Source organism: Danio rerio, chromosome 25, assembly GCF_052040795.2.
Source record: "Danio rerio strain M-AB ecotype USA chromosome 25, GRCz13ab, whole genome shotgun sequence".
Classification (NCBI taxonomy): domain Eukaryota; kingdom Metazoa; phylum Chordata; class Actinopteri; order Cypriniformes; family Danionidae; genus Danio; species Danio rerio.
In genome coordinates this window covers 3,300,040-3,322,500 of record NC_141045.1, presented here as the reverse complement: position 1 = coordinate 3,322,500, position 22,461 = coordinate 3,300,040, and the positions used below count along the sequence as shown (strand labels likewise).

Sequence of the window (22,461 nt, the reverse complement as noted above, 5' to 3'; positions counted from 1 at the left end):
AAGGAGAAATTTAAGCTGAAATATATTAAGTTACATTTTTAATATCTCAGTTAATTATTTGTTTTTAAGCAACAATTTTTAACAAAACAACCATGATCTGTAAAGTGAGATGTGTAATGAATTGGTAATTTCATTACCATTAAATTTATGTTTTTAAAAATGTTTGATTTCATCATTTAAGTTATTTGGTTGGTTAGTTCAGTAGGTTAATTAATTTATTTTATTCTTATTAGTTGTCAATAAATCTTTCATTACATTTATGAATATTAGGGAAGGAAAATATTCGTAATCAATGCACAAATGTAAAATGCTATTATGCACACACACACACACACACACACACACACACACACACACACACACACACACACACACACACACACACACACACACACACACACACACACACAGAATTTTTCTTGTAAGATTTCGTTTATGATCCTTTTACCAAGTTATTGAAAGTATTTTAACCTTTTTAATTAATTAATTAGTTGAATTAAATTATTTTGCTGAGCAGCTCTGCTTGACTGCTGTGTTCTGCCATCTGCTGGTGTAAATGTGTAAGTGCAGCTCTCTCTCTTTCTCTCTCTCTCTGTCTCTCTCTGTCTCCAGCACTCTCTCCCAGTGTTGTCATGCTGTGGTGGCTCTGCTGTACCCATTCACCTGGCAGCACACCTACATCCCAGTTCTGCCTCCAGCAATGATGGACATCGTCTGCACACCGACACCTTTCATCGTGGGGCTTCTGTCCAGCTCACTGACCCGCCTGAAAGAGCTCCCGCTGGAGGAGGTGAGAATATACTGCACTATACTATACTATACTATACTATACTATACTATACTATACTATGCAACATTATATATACCATAGTATACTGCACTATACTATACTGCACTATACTATACACTACACTATACTATGCAGCATTATATTACACCATACTATACTGCACTATACCATACTGCACTATACTATACTATACTGCACTATACTATACTATACTATGCAGCATTATATTATACCATAGTATACTGCACTATACTATACTACACTATACTATACACTGCACTATACTATACTATGCAGCATTATATTACACCATACTATACTGCACTATACTATACTGCACTATACTATACTGCACTATACTATACTATACTATACTTAAAAGCAATATATTACACCATAATGCACTATACTATAGTATTCAACAATATACTATACTATAACAAACAGCAATATATTACACCATACTGCACTTAACTATACTATATTATACCAAACTGCACTATACTCTACTATAATATAAAGCAATATATTACACCATACTGCACTATACTATACTGTACTACATATATTTTTTATCCTATATTCTATATTACATTATATTGTATAGATTATATACTCTATTATATATTATTCTGCACTATACTTTACTATACCATAGCATACCATACTGCACTATACCATACTACGCTATACTATACAATGTAATTTTATACTGCACTATACTATATTACTATACTCTACTGAACTATACTATATTATAATGTACTATACTTTGCAATGCCGCACTATACTATAGAATACTGCACTACAATATACTGCTATACTATGCAATACTGCACTATACTACGCTATACTATGCTATAATATACTACACTGCACTATGCAATACTATACTGCACTATACTATACTGCACTATACTATACTATACCATAGCATACTGCACTATACCATACTATGCTATACTATATAATACAATACTGCACTATACTATATTATGAAATACTGTACTATACTATGGAATACTGCACTATACTATACTATGCTATGCTATACTATAACATACTACACTGCACTATACAATACTATACTGCACGGTACTATACTGCACTATACTATACTGTACTATACTATACCATAGCATACTGCACTATACCATACTATGCTATACTATACTATTTAATGCTATACTGCACTATACTATTTTACTATACTCTACTGCACTATATTATACTATGGTGTACTACACTATAATGCACTATATATGCAATGCTGCACTATATTTATATATATATATATATATATATATATATATATATATATATATATATATATATATATATATATATATATATATATATATATATATATATGAGCAATATCACACGAGTAGCAGTGTGATATGGCTGTATATCGGCACTGGTGGGAGGCGTGCGTTAACAATGATATTACTTAAATATATCACGGCTTTCAGCCAATCAGATTGGAGAACCAGACAGAACTGTTGTATAATATGAAATACTGTACTGTATTATACTATACTTTTCTATGGAATACTGCACTATGCTATACTATACAATGCTATAATTTACTATACTGCACCATACTATACTGCACTATACAATATTACACTGCACGTTACTATACTGCACTATACTATATTATACTATATTATACTATACTATGCTATATTATACTGCACTATACTATACTGCAAGCGTACTATACTGCACTATACTATATCGCACTATACTGTACTATGCTTTACAATACAATACTATACTATACTATAAAAGACTAACATCCTATACTAATCAATTTTTATTTTGAGAATATCAGTCTGATCAAATAATGAGCCATATCAGACTTAATCCATGTAAGAGTGCACTGCATTCTGGGATACAGTACTCGTATGATTATAAAGCCCATATTTTTTCAGACACACACTGCATACTGTGAGTGTGATACAGATAGTGTGCTTTTAGGATCAAGGCCAGATCTCCAAAACTATTTTCAGCTGTTTGACCTCTGACTTCTCAAATCTAACACCTCATCAAGACTAATGCGGGAAGGAAAGCAGGCCAATAAAGTCTAGGATGCGCTGTGAATATTCTATATATACACATGCTGGATCAACAAAAGATCAGGACTGAGGAGCAGAGGCCGGACGTGTCGCTAGTGTTTCTCCTCATAATAGCAGCGATAGAGGAAAAAATGGTTGAGATCGGCACTGTTGGAGGAAATTACATCACCGTGTCCTCTGCTCTTTTTCAGGTCCTGGTGGTCGACCTCGGCAGCAGCCGTTTCCTGCGACAGGTACAAAATAGAGCTAAATGTGGATTTATCTTTAGGTTTGAAAAGTTGTGTTCTTCAGTTATGATTTTTTTGTATTTTTGCGCAGAAAGGATAATAAAAAAAATCCAAAATGGTTTTAAAAGAGTACGACCTGTGTATATATATATATATATATATATATATATATATATATATATATATATATATATATATATATATACACATATATATATATATACACACACACACACACACACACAGTTGAAGTCAGAATTATTAGCCCCCCAGTTTATTTTTTCCCCAATTTCTGTTTAACGAAGAGCAGATTTTTTTTCAGCACATTTCTAATCATAATAGTTTTAATAACTCATTTCTAATAACTTTTTTAATTTAAATGTATTTTATCTTATAATATTTTTTATCTTTACCATGATCACAGTAAATAATTTTTTCTAAATATTTTTCAAGACATTTCTGTACAGCTTAAAGTGACCTTTAAAGGCTTAACAAGGTTAATCAGGGTAACTAGGCAGGTTAGGGTAATTAGGCAAGTTATTGTAAAGGATGGTTTGTTCTGTAGACTATCGAAAAATATATAGCTTAAAGGGGCTTTTATTATATAAATATATATAAAAACTGCTTTTATTCAAGCTGAAATAAAACAATTAAGACTTTCTCTAGAAGAAAAAAATATTGTCTGTGCCATTAGCCTAGTGGTTAAGTGCGCCGGCATATAGCACCATGGTGCTCACGGCGACCTGAGTTCGATTCCCGGCTCGAGGTCCTATGCTGACCCTTCCCCTCTCTCTGGTCCTAATACTTTCCTGTCTGTCTTCCACTATCCTATCCCAATAAAGGTGAAAAACCTCTAAAAACATTTAAAAATATATATATATAAATAAAAAAAAAAGAATAAAAAATATTATCAGACATACTGTGAAAAAATTCCTTGCTCTGTTTAACATAATTTGGGAAATATTTAAAAAAGAAAAAAAAATGAAAGGGTGGCTAATAATAACTAATAATAACTTCAACTACTTATATAAAAAAAAAAAAAAAAAAAAATATATATATATATATATATATATATATATATATATATATATATATATATATATATATATATATATATATATATCTCAACACTCACCGGCCACTTTATTAGGTACACCTTGCTAGTACCAGGTTGGACCACCTTTTGCCTTTAGAACTGTCCTAATCCTTCATGGCATAGATTCAACAAGGTACTGGAAAATTCCTCAGAGATTTTGGTCCATACTTACATAATAGCATTAAAGTTGCTGCAGAATTGTCGGTTGATCTTTCTTTCCACCACATCCCAAAGGTGCTCTATTAGATTGACATCTGGTGGCTGTGGAGGCCATTTGCTCAATTGGTACTAATGGCTCAAGTGTGCCAAGAAAGTATCCCCCACAGCATTACACCACCACCACCAGTCTGACCCGTTGATACCAGGCAGGATGGATCCATGCTTTCATGTTGTTGACGCCAAATTCTAAACCTACCATCATCAGAGCAGGCAACGTTTCTCCAATCTTCTATTGTCCAGTTTTGGTGAGCCTGTGTGAATTGTCGCCTCAGTTTCCTGTTCTTAGCTGACAGGAGCGGCACCCGGTGTGGTCTTCTGCTGCTGTAGCCCATCCGCCTCAAGGTTGGACGTGTTGTGTGTTCAGAGATGCTCTTCTGCAGAGCTCGGTTGTATCGAGTGCTTATTTGAGTCACTGTTGCCTTTCTATCAGCTGGAACCAGTCTGGCCATTCTCCTCTGACCTCATCAACAAGGCATTTGCGCCCACAGAACTGCCGCTCACTAGATATTTCCTCTTTTTCGGACCGTTCTATGTAAACCCTAGAGATGGTTGTGCGTGAAAATCCCAGTAGATCAGCAGTTTCTGAAATACTCAGACCAGCCCGTCTGGCACCAACAACCACGCCAACATACCACAGCAGCAGATTGTCTTGACCATGTCTACATGCCTAAATGCATCGGGTTGCTGCCATGTGATTAGCTGATTAGTAATTTGAGTTAACAAGCAGTTGGACAGGTGTACCTAATAATATATAATGATAGCCTCAATGTGGGTTATTAATGTTCAAAATATTATGACAAAACTCAAATAAAAATTAATCTTTTTATGATAGTGTTTTGTCTTAATTTTATTGACTTATTTTTTACATCAGTTAGATGTTTTATACTGTTTTAAGCTTGATGTAGAAAGTCATAGTATTAATAAAATACATTATTATTATTGTTATTATTATTATTTTTACTATTATTAATGTTATTATCAATGCTGTCTTTGCTTTTATTGTTCCAGATGGATGATGAAGACTCGATTCTGCCTCATAAACTGCAGGCGGCGCTCGAACACGTGCTGGAACGGAGGAAAGAGTTCGCCTCTGACCTGGCAGATAATCCTAGCGGTGAGGAGCGGGATTAAATATATATATACAGTTAGAGTCAAAATTATTAGCCCCCCTGTGATTTATTTTTTCAAATATTTCCCAAATTATGTTTAAATATCACTTGAGAAATATTTCAAAAACAATAAATAGGCTAATAATTCACTCAACTGCATATATTTTATCAGTCTTTCTTTGAATGCACCAGTCAGTTCATGATCATATTCTCTCCCGGTAGAGCCCGGTTGTCTGAGTTCTGTGGTGTCGGAGGCGTTCGTGCGTTTCTTCGTGGAGATCGTGGGTCATTACTCCCTCTTCATGGGTGGCAGTGATCGAGATGAAGAATCCTCAGCCTCGTCTTCCTCTTCTCCCACTCCTTCATCGTTCCAGCGCGAGGCGTTCCGTAAAGCCGTCTCCTCTAAAAGCCTGCGCAGGTTCCTGGAGGTCTTCATGGAGACGCAGATGTTCGCCGGGTTCCTGCAGGAGAGAGAGCTGCGGAGGCAGGGCCTGAAAGGTTGGAGTGGCTTGTGTTTTTGAAAGAATCTTGGGAGGATAACATAAGTGTTCAATTGCTGTATTGTGTTTCGGACAGGTCTGTTTGAGATGAGGGCTCAGGACTATCTAGATTCTCTGCCCGGCGGCGAGAATAGAGGCGTCAACAAGTTCCTCAAAGGTTTAGGTAAAGTCTCACTGAAGAAAGTGGATCAATTCTGGCATGTTTGGAATAGTATGCTATTTACGTATATAGAGCTTATTGTATTAATATACAGGGTGGGCCATTTATTTGGATACACCTTAATAAAATGGGAATGGTTGGTGATATTAACGTCCTGTTTGTGGCACATTAGTATATGTGAGGGGGCAAACTTTTCAAGATGGGTGGTGACCATGGTGGCCATTTTGAAGTCGGCCATCTTAGATCTTGGTTTTAACGACGAATTTCATCTTTACTAAATGTCTACAACCTAAATATAAAACAACATTAGACTAAAAATAGCATTGTTTTTCTCAGTGGTGTGACATAATATTGCTCAACCATTTGATTGCATTTAAAATAAAGTGAGTTTAATTCAGTGTTTGTGATCTATATAAAGCAAACCGCCTGTGTTTTGCTGAAATTCTGAGCATATCTTATTTTTCTCACAGGACACAAGATGAAGTTTCTGTCCAAAAAGTGAAAAGTCGAGTAGCACGTGCACATTACATTCCCTCTGACTGACCGAGAGGATGATGAACTGAGGGCAGAGAAGAAACTGAGGACCAAAGGCAATGGAAAACACTGCAGAAGCAAAACCAGTGCATTTCCAGAGCCCCAAACTACAGGACCTTATTGAAACCCACTAACAGAAGCAGTCAGGAGGCTCCATGTACAGATCTTAACTCATTTTCAGACATTTCTAAAGGATAGAAAACAACTTCTTCAGAGACAGGAGGCTATAAATTAATTTATATTCTTTCTAGAAATAATAAGACCTTTGTAAAACTCCTTATTAAAATGATCATCAATATGCCGTTCGTTAGTTTGTTATAGTCTATTTATCGTAGATCCACTGTGGATTTCTTTTTAAGGAAACAATCACGCCACTGTGACTGAACGAAGTTTCTGTTTCTGTTTAAAATAAAAATGGAATCTGGGAAATGTTCTAGAATTCTAAAAAGATTCTAAAGTGGAAGCAGATCAAAGAGATGGAGATCAGCGATGCATTTCAGGAACACCACTACAGTTATTATCCACTTGACTTATAAAGTGTGCTTAATAAACAGTTTTCAGTATGATTTGATCAGTCTGCAGAATTGATTTCTTCTTTCCAGCTCTCTTACTTTTGATTCAGTTTTACTTGAGTCGCTTTAGTTTGATTCGATTTAATGCAGCTCAAATCAATTCAATTAAATTCAACGTTATTCAATTTGATTGAATTAAATTACATTTTATTAAATTCAACTCAAAATGATTCAGTTTGATTTGATTCCATTCAATTTTGATTCATTTTAATTTGAATGATTTTAACTCAATTTGATTCGACTCAATTCGATTGAATTAAATTCATTTAGATTCAATTAAACTCAAAATGTTTCAATTTGATTTGATTCAATTCAACGCAATTTGATTAGATTTAATTCAACGCAATTAAATTTGATTTGATTCAACTCAAAATTATTTAATTTGATTTGATTCAAATCAATTTTGATTCATTTGATTTTTAATTTGAATGATTTTAACTCAACTGATTTGATTCAGTTTGATTGAATTAAATTCAGTTAGATTCAATTAAATTCAAAATGATTCAATTTGATTTGATTCAATTCAACGCAATTCAGTTTGATTTGATTCAATTCAATTTGATTAAATTAGACTCAATTCAACTCAAAATTATTCAATTTGATTGATTCAATTCAATTTTGATTTAGTTTGATTTGATTTAATTAAACTTAATTAGATTAAATTAAATTTGATTCATTTATTAATTTATTTTCCTTCGGCTTAGTCCCTTTATTAAGGATGCCCTTCCAGCTGCAACCCAATACTGGGAAACATCCATACACTCTCACATTCACACTCACACACTACGGCCAGTTTAACTCATCCAATACCCCTATAGCGCATGTGTTTGGACTGTGGGGGAAACCGGAGCACAAGGAGGAAACCCACGCCAACATAGGGAGAACATGCAAACTCCACACAGAAATGCAAACTGACCCAGGCGAGGCTCGAACTAGCGACCTTCTTTCTGCGAGGCCACAGTGCTAACCACTGAGCCACCATGTCACCCTTAATTCAATTCAATGTGAATTAATTCAATAAAATTTGATTCAGCTCGAAATTATTCAACTGGATTCGATTCAGTTTAATTTAATTCAATTTGATTCCTTTCAATTGAACTCAATTCAGTTTGATTTAATTCAACTCAAAATGATTCAGTTCAGTTTGATTTGCAATAATATGTGTGTGTATTATATATATTTATTATGTATATACGATACACACACATACATAAAAACAAAACTGTGCAAAAAAATTGTCACATAGATATTTAAATGTATATATAATTTGTATCATATACACATATTTCATAACTAAATTAACATTTTCTTGAATAAATGCATGCGTATTTATAGACACAAATTAAATAAATACAACAGTGCAACACACATATATTATATCAAAAAATATTTGTATGCGATTAATCTTTCCAGCATTTTAGTATTATTATTATTATTATTATTATTATAACTTCAACAAATCACAGTCATGAAGAGAACAAAAAAAGAAATTCAAAAAATACACACACACCTGCTTTCCTGTGCACGATGACTTCACATGTGCTGATGATGTGTTCTAGCATCAGGACGTGTAGGTTATGAGTTTGCAGTGCAGTCCTGCTTGTGTCCAGTGGAGGGCTCCACAACCTGCTGGACAAACAACAACCTGTTGGATCTTCAGCAATGAAAACTTTTTCTGTGCAAACTCGACGATTTTGCATTGCATTTACGAGATAGAATCTATATTTTCTATGTTTTTTTCTGACAAATCAGGTGGTTATTTCTTGGATTACAGCATAATGTAAATATCTTGCTATTATGATACGTAGACAGCACATTTTAGCTCATAAGTGGCTATGTTAAAATACTTTTAATGTTTTATATCTTGTTACAGACATACAGTGTCATCCTGCAACTGTTCTGCAGTATATAAAATGTCCCAAACCCTATTTTAACTGTCCAAAAATGGTAGGATAATGTTGTTTTTACTCTCGGATAGTCAAAGAAAGTTAAAAAAAAATTCTGTTAAATATGGATAAAAAAAATCGGGGAAAAAAGTGTTTTAAGTAAATTCGGGAGAGGGGTCTGGATGCAGACCTGGTGCAGTGCAATCTGGGCTGCATCCAATGCTTTTTAATGGGCTCATCTAACCCCACCCCTAACCCTTTCCATCACAGTGACACCACTCGCTCCATTTGAGTGCATCGTGTCTGACACTGCATCGCTGAGGCTGCATCCAGATACTATTGAAATTCAGACCACAAGTCCACAAACATAAACATCATTTTTCTCTAAAAGTACATCATATCAAAAGTTGACGCTTAGATTTTTATTCTAATTAGGTTCCAATAAGCCCAAATAGCAAAGAGAAATAAAAAATGCTTGTAAAAAAACACCTTGGGCCTTAATAGGATTTCAGGCCCGATGCTAGCCGAGTGAAAGGGGTGGTTCTTTTTTCTCAAAAAGTGGACCTTTTTGCAGTTATTCACATCATTATGAGGTTTAAATACTGCATTTTAATGACATTAAGCACTTTTTTGTATAAATAGCTTGTCGGATGGTCATCATTATGTTCATTGCTTAGGCAATAACAATCTGGCCGCCACAACCGACTTTTCTCAGTTGGAATTTGGCCATTTGAATTAAAAAAAATAAACAAATAAATAAACAAAAACAATGTAGAGCTTCAAGGTTTTTCTCTTGAAGTTAAATAAAAAAAATCATGGATAACAATAGCCTGATTAGTATTAAAATTAACTTTAATATGGGCCACCTTTGGTGCTTCACACCTTTTCTTGATCATTTTTGGTTTCAATAAATAAGGTCCAATATTTAGAATAAAGGTGACTTGTGAAATGATTTCTCTATTTAACAACAATACAGTACACTCTTCAGCGATATTAATAATCTTGGTGTCATGATTGATAGAGCTCTGTGTTTTAATAGCCATGTTAAATCTATTGTTCGTACATGCTGTTTTCACCTGAGGAACATTGCAAAAATAAGAGATATGGCGTCAAAGGAAGAGATGGAAATGCTTGTTCATGCCTTCGTCTCTTCTAGATTGGATTATTGTAATGTTCTGTTCACTTGTCTGAACAAATCCTCAATGGAGCGATTGCAGGTTTTGCAGAATGCAGCTGCTAGGCTTTTAACCAGCACCAGTAGGTCACACATTACGCCTGTGCTTAAGGCACTTCACTGGCTTCCTATCAGTTTTAGAGTAAATTTTAAGATTCTGGTCATTACAAGTAGAGCTCTGCATGGTCAAGCACCAGGCTCGGATTGGCTAATCGGGAGGACTGGGAGAATTCCCGGTGGGCCGGTCCGTTTTTTGGCCGCGAGGGCCGGTGTCCCTAGCTCCAAAATCTGTTGCTCTCAGCAGTCGCACTTTTTAAATTTATTTATTTATTTGACCACAGTCTTCTTTTTCATTATTTTACCGTAGCTCTGCTCTGTTTATATATAAGTAGCCTGCAGGTTATTTTTGATATAACAACAATTTCTGTGGTCCAGTGGTTAGCATGTTAGATTACGACGCCGCCAACCGGGGTTTGATTTTCATCTGAGTATTTATTTATTTTTTTTTCATTTTTATTGTTAAGACATATAATACTGTTAGGGTTGTTGAACATTTGAAGTTCTAAAGCAGCTGTTTACTTAAAAAAGACGTGATTGTGTAATTAGAAACTGATTTGGAAATGACCTTATTTTAATATAGTCAGTCGTGAACTGAGGTGGGCCGGTCTGAGGCTTGAAACTCCAGGGCTGAAAAGCAGTCCCACTCCGGCCCTGTCAAGCACCCCTGTATATTCGAGATCTTTTAAGCAGTCACTCATGTAGCCGGTCTATGAGGTCTTTTAGCCATTCCCAGAACTCGTCTTCAGACTAAAGGTGACTCTGCCTTCTGTGTGGTGGCCCCACGGCTCTGGAACTCTCTCCCGCTAGCACTGAGAACTCTGGGATCAATTGAACTTTTTAAAAAGCGTTTAAAGACACACCTTTTTGGTCAAGCTTTTAATTAACAGCATTAGTGTTTCTGTATTTTGATTTTTAATTAGTTTTAACATGTTTGAACATGTCTTTTTTATTGTCCTGTGTTCTTGTACTTGTTTTCTCTTATTGTAAAGCACAGCCATATCACCCTGCAGCCCAAGGCCGGTTACTCACTGAAGCTAAGCAGGGCTGAGCCTGGTTAGTACCTGGATGGGAGACCACTAGGGAACACTAGGTTGCTGTTGGAAGTGGTGTTAGTGAGGCCAGCAGGGGGCGCTCAACCCGTGGTCTGTGTGAGTCCTAATTCCCCAGTAAAAGTGAAGGGGACACTATACTGTCAGTGGGCGCCGTCTTTCGGATGAGACGTTAAACCGAGGTCCTGACTCTCTGCGGTCATTAAAAATCCCATGGCACTTCTCGTGAAAGAGCAGGGGTGTAACCCCGGTGTCCTGGCCAAAGTCCCTCTATCGGCCCTTACGAACATGGCCTCCCAATCATCCCCTTCCACCGAATTGGCTCGATCACTGTCTCTCCACTCCACCTATAGCTGGTGTGTGATGAGTGCACTGGCGCCGTTGTCCTGTGGCTGCCGTCGCATCATCCAAGTGGATGCTGCACACTGGTGGTAGTGTGGAGAGAACCCCCTCATGATTGTGAAGCGCTTTGGGTGTATGGCCATACACAATAAATGCGCTATATAAATACACATTACATTACATTACACTTTGTGACTCAATGTCTGGGAAAGGTGCTAAATAAATGAACGTTTACTTACTTGCACTTTTAGAAATAAAGGTACGAGAGCTGTCACTGGGGTGGTACCTTTTAAAATGGTACATATCAATACCTCAAGGGTACATACTGGTACCTAAAGAGTACAAAGGAGTTCCTCTTTAAATTTGTAGGTATATATACGTTTAAGGGTACCAATATGGACTCTTCGAGTGCAAATGTGTACCTATTAAAAAGGTACCACCCCAGTGACAGCTCCCGTGCCTTTATTTCTGAGAGTGTAGCTCAGTGGTGAAAGATGACAACTTTAGTCAGATATGTTTTCTTGAAAAATAATTGTTTGCATTGGACAAAACTGATTAGCTGAATTCATGACAGCCAACAGAGGATTCCACTTGGGCTTAAAGCACTCTTCATCGGGTTATTTTCACAATTTATGATGGCAAGGCAGTCAAAGATAGACAGTGAGCTGATGTATGGGACAAATTCTGGAGCTTTATCAGTGGTGGGTGGGTCTTTCAAACCAACCCGAACCCCCCCTGTCCACAGGCCTGTTTAAAATGTAGAGATTTCATTAAGATTAAACAAGAAAAATTAGATTCAGTGATGTAAGAAAAACAAAAACTGCTAAATAAATAAATAAATAATGTATAAAATTACAAAGGGTGCATTTTAGGAGTGTTGGGCCCCATGCCTGGAACTGCTTAGGGCCCCCAAATCCCTAAAACCACCCCTGACAACATTCATTCATTAATTTTTTTTTGGCTTAGTCCCTTTATTAATGTGGGGTCGCCACAGCGGAATGAACCGCCAACTTATCCAGCATATGTTTTACACAGCGGATGCCCTTCCAGCTGCAACCCATCTCTGGGAAACCCCCTGATAACAACAGCAATATTATTATTAAATGCACTATTATGAATAAAACAGAAAGAACACACAAAATACACAAATTATTAAATATAAAATATATTTCAGATGTTAAAAACACTGAAATATGAGTTGGATGTTTGTTTGTGCCATTTTGACTCATTTTTCAAATATGTTCCTGCTTTTAATATCTAATTATCTTTGCCATGATGACAGCACATACAATTTGACTATAGATATTCTTCAGGATGCTATTATTCAGCTTAAAGTGACATTTAAAGGCTTAACTAGGTTAATTAGGTTAATTAGACAAGTTAGGGTAATTAGGAAGTCATTGGAAAACAGTGGTTAGCTATGTAGCCAACACACACACACACACACACACACACACACACACTCTTAATTACTTACTTATTTAAAAATTTCCAGCCAAAATAAATGAAATAAGTCTTCTGAAGAAAACTATAACAGGAAATAGCGAACAAATCACGGGAGAGCTAATAATTTAGTGTTCAGCTCTGTGTACATTGGTCATATCATGAAGAAAGTGTGTGTGTTGAGTGTCAGAACAGTTATCTATTGAGTGTGTCTACACACACACACACACACACACACACACACACACACACACACACACACACAGAGAGAGACAAACACACAGCTGTCTCTCACACTGACCAGAACAATGTGAATCCCTCTGGATCCAGGCGTGTTTCCTCTTCTCTCCACACCGAGTCTGTCGCTTTTCCTCTGGAAAAAAAAGCCGGACCTCCCTCCACACCTCCTCCTCCTCCTGTCCGCTCCTCACGCCAGAACTGCGGACAATTCCTCAAATTCCAGCCTTCCTCGCGCGCTTGCACACACTCGAGCAGATATTTACCGCCAAAACACCTCACACAGGTAAGACTTTCATTTATTTAACTCACTTATATTCATCAAAGTTAATGTTACACAGGGAAAACAGCGCGGATTTTCTCCTCACCCGAGAAACGAGTGCTTAATCTGACACTTGATGACGAAATGTGATGTAACAATGGAATATTTGGAATTACCGGAATTCCCGCGCTCTGTTTTTCTGCTTTCCCGCGAAACTTTGCAAGGAACTTTAATCGCGTCAGAAGCGCGCGGCCGCTCAGCGGGAGCTCATCACTGCGAGAATTATGGAGATTACGAACTTCACATTCATACTGTAAATATTGTCTGCAGGTGCTTTCTTGGTTCACCAGTTTAATAAGTGATTTAAATGCATATATGTGGGAAAACATAATTAATTTGATTTATAACTGTTTATAACTGTCGTTATGTCTGTACTGTCATGCATGTATGCATGCATTGATTTCGTGACGTTTGTTACAAAAAGCCTAATAATAATAATAATAATAATAATAATAATAATAATAATAAGGGTTTTGGGCACATGCACTTATTATTTATGTTGTTAATTTATTTTTATTTTGTTGTTGTTATTATTATTATTATTATTATTAATATTATTATTATTATTATTATTATTATTATTATTATTATTATTATTATTATTATTTAACATATTAAATGTGTGAAAGACCTTAACATTAGTTACACAAAACAAAACATTTTGTCTTTTTTTTTATTATTTAATATTTTTACTATTATTTTTTATAATTTTAATGTGTAAATTTACTTAATACTTTAATTTAATTTAATTTTATATTATTGTCAGTCAAGAGTTTTGGCCACATACTTATTTTATTATTTATGTTGTTAATGTATATTTATTTTGTTTATATTATTATTGTTGTTAATATTATTCTGATTATTGTTTTGCCACACTGTAGAATAACAATATTATTATGAAAGTTGTATTTAATATTTATTTAATATAATAAAAGTATATTTATTTTTAGCATTACGATTTAAGCGTCAGCTTGTTACAGTATTTTTACATTGATTTATTATTATTATTATCATCATCATCATTAACATTATTATTATTATTGCTATTTTTTATAATTATTTAACATAATAAATGTGGTAAGGACTTTAACATTTGTTACACAAAACAAGACATTTTTTTAAATGATTTAATATTTTTACTAATATTATTATTTACTAATATTTATTATTTTAATGTCTAGATTTACTTAATACTTTAGATTGAAAAGCATTTAATTAAATTAAATTTTAGGCACATGCACTTATTTTATTATTTATGTTGTTAATGTATATTTATTTTATTGTTGTTATTATTATTATTATTATTATTATTATTATTGTTAAGAATTACAGTAATATTATGAAAGTAAAATTTATCTTTAGATATTAAAATTATCTTTATTTTTAGCATTAAGATTTAAGCATTTGTTTGTTCCAGTATTTTTAAATTGATTGGTTATTATTATTATTATTATTATTATTATTATTATTATTATTATTATTATTATTATTAATTAACATATTAAATGTGTGAAAGACCTTAAAATTTGTTACACAAAACAAGAAATTTTGTTATTTAAAAAAAATATAATTTCATATTTTTACCAACATTTTAGTATTTTAATGTGTACATTTCCTTAATACTTTTAATTTAATTTTAATTTAATTTAATTAAAAAAAAAATTTATTTTATTTTATTTTATTGCCAGTCAAGGGTAGTTTGGGCACGTGTACTTATTTTATTATTTATGTTGTTAATGTATATTTATTTTGTTTATATTATTATTGTTTGGTAATATTCTGATTATTGTTTTTCCACATGGTAGAATAACAATAATATTATGAAAGTTTATTTATTTTTAGATATTATAATTATAATTATTTTAGCATTTAAATTGAAGCTTCTGTTTGCTTCAGTATTTTTACATAGATTTATTATTATTATTATTATTATTATTATTATTATTATCATTATTATTATTATTATTATTTATTTTTTAACAAATTAAACGTGTAAAAGATCTTAACATTCGTTACACAAAACAAGACATTTTATTTTTTAAAAATAATTTAATATTTTTACTAATATTTTATTATTTTTATGTGTAAATTTACTTAATACTTATTAATTTAATTTAATGTAATTTAATTTAATTTATTGCCAGTCAAAGGTTTGGGGCTTGTGCAATCATTTTAATATTTATATTGTTAATGTATATTTATTTTGTTATAATAATAATAATAATAATAATAATAATAATAATAATAATAATAATAATAATAATAATACTTATTATTATTAATATTATTATTATTATTATTATTATTATTATTGATTATATCATTCTGATTACTGTTTACCACATGGTAGTAATATTATAGTAATATTATGAAAGTTTTGTTTATTTTTAGATATTTCAATTATATTTATTTTTTAGTTTTTATTATTATACATTCTTGCTTTATTTTTAATTTTTAAAAGCAATTTAAGCTCACCATTTCTTTCCTTCATTAGTTAACACTGTGATTGTGGCAAGAAATCCAGACCCACAGTAGCATTCCCTTAACATTAATATTCCTGCATTTATGCACAAGTCTTCATAGTAATAAGTCTTAATTATAAGCATGGGTATTGAAACATTGCTTTTGCACAGTTCAGATGATTTTATGTATTTTATTTGTTCTATTAGTTACTAAATGAATGATCCTCAGACAGTCTAAAAGCAAATAAAGAAATTGCAGCCAGCAGCGGATCAGGCAGTTTTTTATATCTTTATATCAGCTGCTCTGGAGGCTGAATGTTTGTCGTGTCGGAGTGAGGAATCAGTGCCCTGCGTCCCGTCTGCACCCGAGGGAATAAATAATATTGTACTGGAACAACAGGTGGAACGAGGCCGCCGTCCACCTGCTCGCACCAATGATTGTGTGGTTTTAATAAAAAGCACAGGCGAGCATTATTAAACGCTGCATCTGTGTGAAACCTAGCTCTGTACATTTAGTTAAAGGGCTAGTTCACTTATAAAAATTACAATTCTGCCATCATTTATTCACTCTTTACTTGTTTCAACCCTTTACGAGTTTCTTTCTTCTGTTGAGCACAAATGAAGATGTTTTGAAGAATGTTGGAAACAGGTAACCATTGACTTCCATTAGTATTTGCTTTATTGAAGTCAATGGTTACAGGTTTGCAACATTTTTCAAAATATCTTATTTTGTGTTCAATAGGAGAAGAAAACTCATAATGGTTTGAAATCACTTGAGGGAGAGTAAACAGTGACCAAATGTTCATTTTTAGGTGAACTGCCCCTTTAAAGCGACTTCATACTTGTTTCTTTCTTCTGTTAAACACAAAAGAAGATATTTTGAAGAATGTTGGAAAATGGTAACCATTAATTTCCATATTAGGAAAAACAAGTACTATGGAAGTCAAGAGTTACCGGTTTCCAATATTTTTAAAAATATTTTCAAAAATGTCGGATACCGGGAGCCATTGACCTCCATTAGTATTTGTTTTATTGAAGTCAATGGTTACAGGTTTTCAGCTTTATTCTAACTATCTTCTTTTGTGTTCAACAAAAGACAGTCATTATGGTTTGAAACTGCTTGAGGTAGAGTAAATAGCGAGTAATGTAATTTTTAGGTTTATTCCCCCTTTAAAGCAACTTCATACATTTTTTTTTTCATCTGTTGAACACAAAAGATGATATTTTGACGAATGTTGGAAAATGGTAACCATTAACTTCCATAGTAGGAAAAGCAAATGCTATGAAAGTCAATAGTTACGGGTTTCCAACATTTTTTCAAATATTTGGAAAAATGTTTGAAATCGGTAACCATTAACTTTAGTATTTGTTTGATTAAAGTCAATGGTTACAGGTTTGCAACATTTTTCAAAATATCTTATTTTGTGTTCAACAGGAGAAGGAAACTTATAATGGTTTGAAACCACTTGACGGAGAGTAAACTTTGAGCAAATGTTTTTGGGTGAACTACCCCTTTAAAGTGAATTCATACTTGTTTCTTTATTCTGTTGAACACAAAAGAAGATATTTTGAAGAATGTTGGAAAATGGTAACTAATTAACTTCCATAGTAGGAAAAACAAATACTGTAGAAGTCAATAGTTACAGGTTTTCAATATTTCTCAAAAAAACTTTGAAAAAATTTAGAAATGGGTAAGCATTGGCATTGACTTTCATTGTATTTGTTTTATGGAAGTCAATGGTTACAGGTTTTCAGCTTTCTTCAAAACATCTTAGTTTGTGTTCAACAGGAGAAGGAAACATATAATGGTTTGAAAGCACTTAAGGGAGAGTAAATAGCAAAAATAAAAATAGTGTACACAAATAGATAGTAATAAATAATGAACATAAAAGAAGATATTTTGAAAAATGTTGGAAACCTGTAACCATTGACTTCCATTGTATTTGTTTTATAAAAGTTAATGGTTACAGGTTTTCAGAAACCATGGGAGGGAGAGTAAACAGTAAGTACATTGGCTTTTTTGGGTAAACTGCCCCTTTAAAGCAACTTTAAAGCCATTAAAAGATCATTAGGAACATTTGTAATGATTGTTTTCATTATTGATATATTGTTTATTTTTTATAATGGTATTTATTTAAAAAATTACAATTCTGTCATAATTTACTCACTCTTTATTTGTTTTAACTCTTTGCGAGTTTCCTTCTTCTGTTGAACAAAAGACATTTTGAAAAATGTTGGAAACCGGTAACCATTGACTTCCATGGTAGGAAAACCAAATACCATGGAAGTCAAAATGGTTACCCATTTACAACATTTTTCAAAATATCTTATTTTGTGTTCAGCTAAGGAAAGAATGTCATAAAGATGTAAATGATGACAGATTTAAAAAAATTTTTTTTGAGTGAAATATTTGGATGCTTACAGTGGGTATGGAAAATATTCAGACCCCCTTACATTTTTCAGTCTTTGTTATAGTTAGGCTAAAATCATTTAGGTTAATTTTTTCCTCATTAATGCACACACAGCAGACCATATTGACAGACAAACACAGACTTGTTAACACATTTGCAGATTTATAAAAAAACAAAACATTTGCTCTAATACAGCCGTGAGTTTTATTTGGGAAAGATGCTATGAGTTTTGGCTGCATGGCGATGCAGTGGGTAGCACATTCGCCTCACAGCAAGAAGGTCACTGGTTCGAGCCTCGGCTGGGTCAGTTGGCGTTTTTGTGTGGAGTTTGCATGTTCTCCTCGTGTTGCCGTGAGTTTTCTCCGGGTGTTCCGAGTTCCCCAACAAGTCCAAAGACGTGGGTACAGGATCCGCTGTGTAAAACATATGCTGGATAAGTTGGCGGTTCATTCCGCTGTGGCAACCCAAGATTAATAAAGGGACTAAGCCAACAAGAAAATGAATGAATATAATAAAAAACACTTAAAACATTTATTTTAATGTTAAAGTTTATAAAAAATATTGAAAAAAATAAGCAAATATAAACATGGGATTGCTATGAAATGCATATCAAAATAGTACATAAACACAAACACAAGATCACATGCTCAAACACACACATAATCAAACTCACACTTACCTACCCACAAACACAGACACAGAATACATTCATGTGTGTGTATAAGTAACATGCATAATAAACACACTCCGGCTGGACTCACACAGCACAAAACAAACACACACACACACGCAACATAAAATCCAGCGTAATCATGGCTGGAATGTAAAGCTGAGAGCGCACCTCCGCCACGGGCCGGACATTCATCTAAAGCTCATATTGTGAAGCTGCAGCCGAAGGCACCGCTCTGATCTCTCTCTCTCACACACACACACACACACACACACCGGACTCTCTAATAACGCAGCGCTAACGTGATAATAACACTAAAACAACACATCTGCCATCAGGTTAAAATGTGAGGTTAAAACGCTGCAGCAACACAAATACAATGTTATTTTAATGGTGCTATGCTGACAGGTTACAGATGTACAGCAGCAGATTTACTTAGAGAGAGATGTGTTTTGGGGACATATTAGGACACAAACTAATATAAATATAATATAAAATGGAGGCTTAATTCTCCTAATTTTAGTTGTGTTTGTGTTTAAATATTGGAAATTCATTGAACATTACAAAAATAATAATAATTCTTAGACATTATTTAAAGTCGAATGGCTACAAAACATAAGTAAAATGTATAAAATGGCAAAATGAACTGCAAAATGAATCAGTAAATGATTCACTGATTCAAATGATTTGTTCATTTGAAATGAGTCTCAAGTAAACGATTTACTGATTGCAATAATTTGTTTAGTGCGAGCCTCCGTGGAATAATTTACCAATTAAAATGATTAGTTCAAAGTGAGTCTCCAGTAAATGAATCAATGATTCAAATGATTAGCTCGGAGTGAGTCTGCAGTAAAAGATTCACTGATTCAAATAATAAGTTCAGAGTGAGTTTCCGGTAAAAGATTCACTGATTCAAATGATTAGTTCAGAGTGAGTCTCCAGTAAATGAATCAATGATTCAAATGATTAGCTCGGAGTGAGTCTGCAGTAAAAGATTCACTGATTCAAATAATAAGTTCAGAGTGAGTTTGCAGTAAAAGATTCACTGATTCATATAATAAGTTCAGAGTGAGTCTCCAGAAAAAGAGCCACTGATTCAAATAATAAGTTCAGAGTGAGTCTCCAGTAAAAGATTCACTGATTCAAATAATAAGTTCAGAGTGAGTTTCCAGTAAAAGATTCACTGATTCAAATAATAAGTTTAGAGTGAGTCTCCAGCAAATGAATCAATGATTCAAATGATTTGTTCAGAGTGAGTCTCCAGTAAACGATTCACTGATTCATATAATAAGTTCAGAGTGAGTCTCCAGTAAAAGATTCACTGATTCAAATTATAAGTTCAGAGTGAGTCTCCAGTAAACGATTCACTGATTCATATAAAAAGTTCAGAGTGAGTCTCCACTAAAAGATTCACCCATTCATATAAAAAGTGACTCACTCTGAACAAACTTGAAAGCAGGTAAGACAAAAGCATAAAAAAAATAAACACGTAAATAACGATAAGAAAGTGGTAATTTTTCTTTTCTTTTTCTGGATTTCTTTTTGAAAACACAGTTGATTGGGTTTAGGGAAGTGGGTGATCGGGTGAGTCGATTAGTCAGTGAGTCGACTATGGTGAATTTACGCGAGAACAGCAGGCACGAATGGCACTCGCGAGAGAAATTTGAGGTCTCAAAGCGTACACAACAGCCTCTGGTGGATTCGCAAAAACTGCAAAAAAACGTAGCCCCTGGGTCGTGTTTGGCACTCTCCAGAAATGTATGTAGGGGTACATAATCAGAATAAGCCTGGGTTGCATAAAAAACCTATATAAATATAGTCATATTGCACAGCTTTATTACTCAGCCTTCTTTAAATAAAAGCTTCAGTGCAACTCTAACAAATTAGCTTCTCTTTTGTAGGATTGCACATCAGCCCATTTCCAGACCTGGAAAATCCTGTGTTTTCCCAGCCACGGCCTCTTCCAGATCGTCCTCAGTGTTCGGCGGGGCGTTTGTGTCTCTCCCTCCAGCACCCTGTCGTCCGAGTGGGCATCGGCGTCCTCCCCGGGGGCCGCCAGCGAGGACTTGAGCGAGGGATTGGACAAGCCCCTGGAGAACGATGCCGAGGGCGTGTGGAGTCCAGACATCGAGCAGAGCTTTCAGGAGGCGCTGGCCATCTACCCACCCTGCGGACGCCGCAAGATCATTCTCTCTGATGAGGGCAAGATGTACGGTATGCCCATCCACTCCTGCCTCTCTGCGCCAGATTTAAAGCCAATCAGCGGTTTATGTGCTGAAATATATCGGCTACACATGATAACTAGTGTGTAATGTTGTGCATACAGTTTAAGTCAGAAATAAAATTTAATTCAGCACATTTCTAATTATAATAGTTTTAATAACTCATTTCTAATAACTGATTTATTTTATCTTTGCCATAATGACAGCACATAATATTAGACTAGATATTCTTCAGGATACTAGTGTTCAGCTTAAAGTGACATTTAAAGGCTTAACTAGGGTAATTAGGGTAAAGTTAGGGTAATTAAGCAAGTCATTGTATAACAGTGGTTTGTTCTGGAGACAATCCAAGGGGCTGAAAATATTGACCTTAAAATGATGTTTAAATATTAAGAACTGCTTTTGTTCACGTCAAAATAAAACCAAATAAGACTTTCTCTAGAAGAAAAAATAATATCGGAAATACTGTGAAAAATTCCTGAATCTGTTCAACATCTATATGAAAATCAAATTCGTTTATCAATATGAAAAGAAACAAATTCACAGGAGGGCGAATAATTCTGACTTCAACTGTACAGATATATAGTATATATGTTGATATCATATATAATTATTATAATTAATTATTAATTATTAGAATATAAAGCAGAAATGTTGGTGAATTTTCACACACAGATGAAGGTGGAGTTTTAGGTTTCCCTGATATTTTGTTCCTTGTAAATACTGATAGAGGCATTAACGGAACCAATTATTTGGTTCTCATTCCTTAACCTTTATCAGTACTATTCAATTATTTGGTTTAGGGTTGTAACGGTATGAATTTTTCACGGTATGATAATCGTCTAAAACAATACCACGGTTTGACGGTTTCGCGGTATACGGTATGTTACAAATG

At 34.0% G+C, this 22,461-nt stretch overlaps 2 protein-coding genes and 2 long non-coding RNA genes across 12 annotated transcripts in view; 2 read left to right on the top strand and 2 right to left on the bottom strand.

Moving 5' to 3' along the window:
* si:dkey-82f1.1 overlaps positions 1 to 7,287 on the top strand; it is a 93,810-nt gene extending 86,523 nt beyond the window's left edge. The window contains exons 15-20 of the mRNA XM_087311395.1: positions 613 to 790; positions 3,063 to 3,104; positions 5,422 to 5,527; positions 5,745 to 6,020; positions 6,099 to 6,185; positions 6,653 to 7,287. Of these exons, the coding sequence (XP_087167521.1) occupies positions 613 to 790; positions 3,063 to 3,104; positions 5,422 to 5,527; positions 5,745 to 6,020; positions 6,099 to 6,185; positions 6,653 to 6,684 (721 nt within the window). The 3' untranslated portion in view covers positions 6,685 to 7,287. The remainder of the gene's footprint in view (positions 1 to 612; positions 791 to 3,062; positions 3,105 to 5,421; positions 5,528 to 5,744; positions 6,021 to 6,098; positions 6,186 to 6,652) is intronic.
* LOC147830741 (uncharacterized) overlaps positions 1 to 13,606 on the bottom strand; it is a 104,201-nt gene extending 90,595 nt beyond the window's left edge. For 2 of the 3 annotated variants that reach the window (XR_015526084.2, XR_015526086.2), the window contains exons 1-2: positions 13,544 to 13,606; positions 8,799 to 8,914 (exon numbers count right to left, since the gene is read on the bottom strand). This is a non-coding gene — a long non-coding RNA (uncharacterized LOC147830741). Of the gene's footprint in view, positions 1 to 5,862; positions 5,999 to 8,798; positions 8,915 to 13,543 lie in introns of those variants that run through there. The other variant, XR_015526083.2, reaches the window with a different exon arrangement.
* tead4 (TEA domain transcription factor 4) overlaps positions 13,545 to 22,461 on the top strand; it is a 61,274-nt gene continuing 52,357 nt past the window's right edge. For 2 of the 7 annotated variants that reach the window (XR_015526023.1, XM_087311576.1), the window contains exons 1-2: positions 13,545 to 13,765; positions 21,246 to 21,553. Coding sequence is in view for 2 of the 7 variants with exons in the window: in XM_087311574.1 (XP_087167700.1) it covers positions 21,552 to 21,558 (7 nt within the window). In the remaining 5 variants the exon portion in view is untranslated. Of the gene's footprint in view, positions 13,766 to 21,245; positions 21,559 to 22,461 lie in introns of all 7 variants that reach the window. The other 5 variants (XR_015526021.1, XM_087311574.1, XR_015526022.1 and 2 more) reach the window with 3 other exon arrangements.
* On the bottom strand, positions 18,817 to 21,542 carry LOC147830740 (uncharacterized). The gene is made up of 2 exons (XR_015526129.1): positions 21,272 to 21,542; positions 18,817 to 19,087 (listed from the first exon to the last, which is right to left on the bottom strand). It is a non-coding gene; the product is annotated as an uncharacterized LOC147830740 (long non-coding RNA).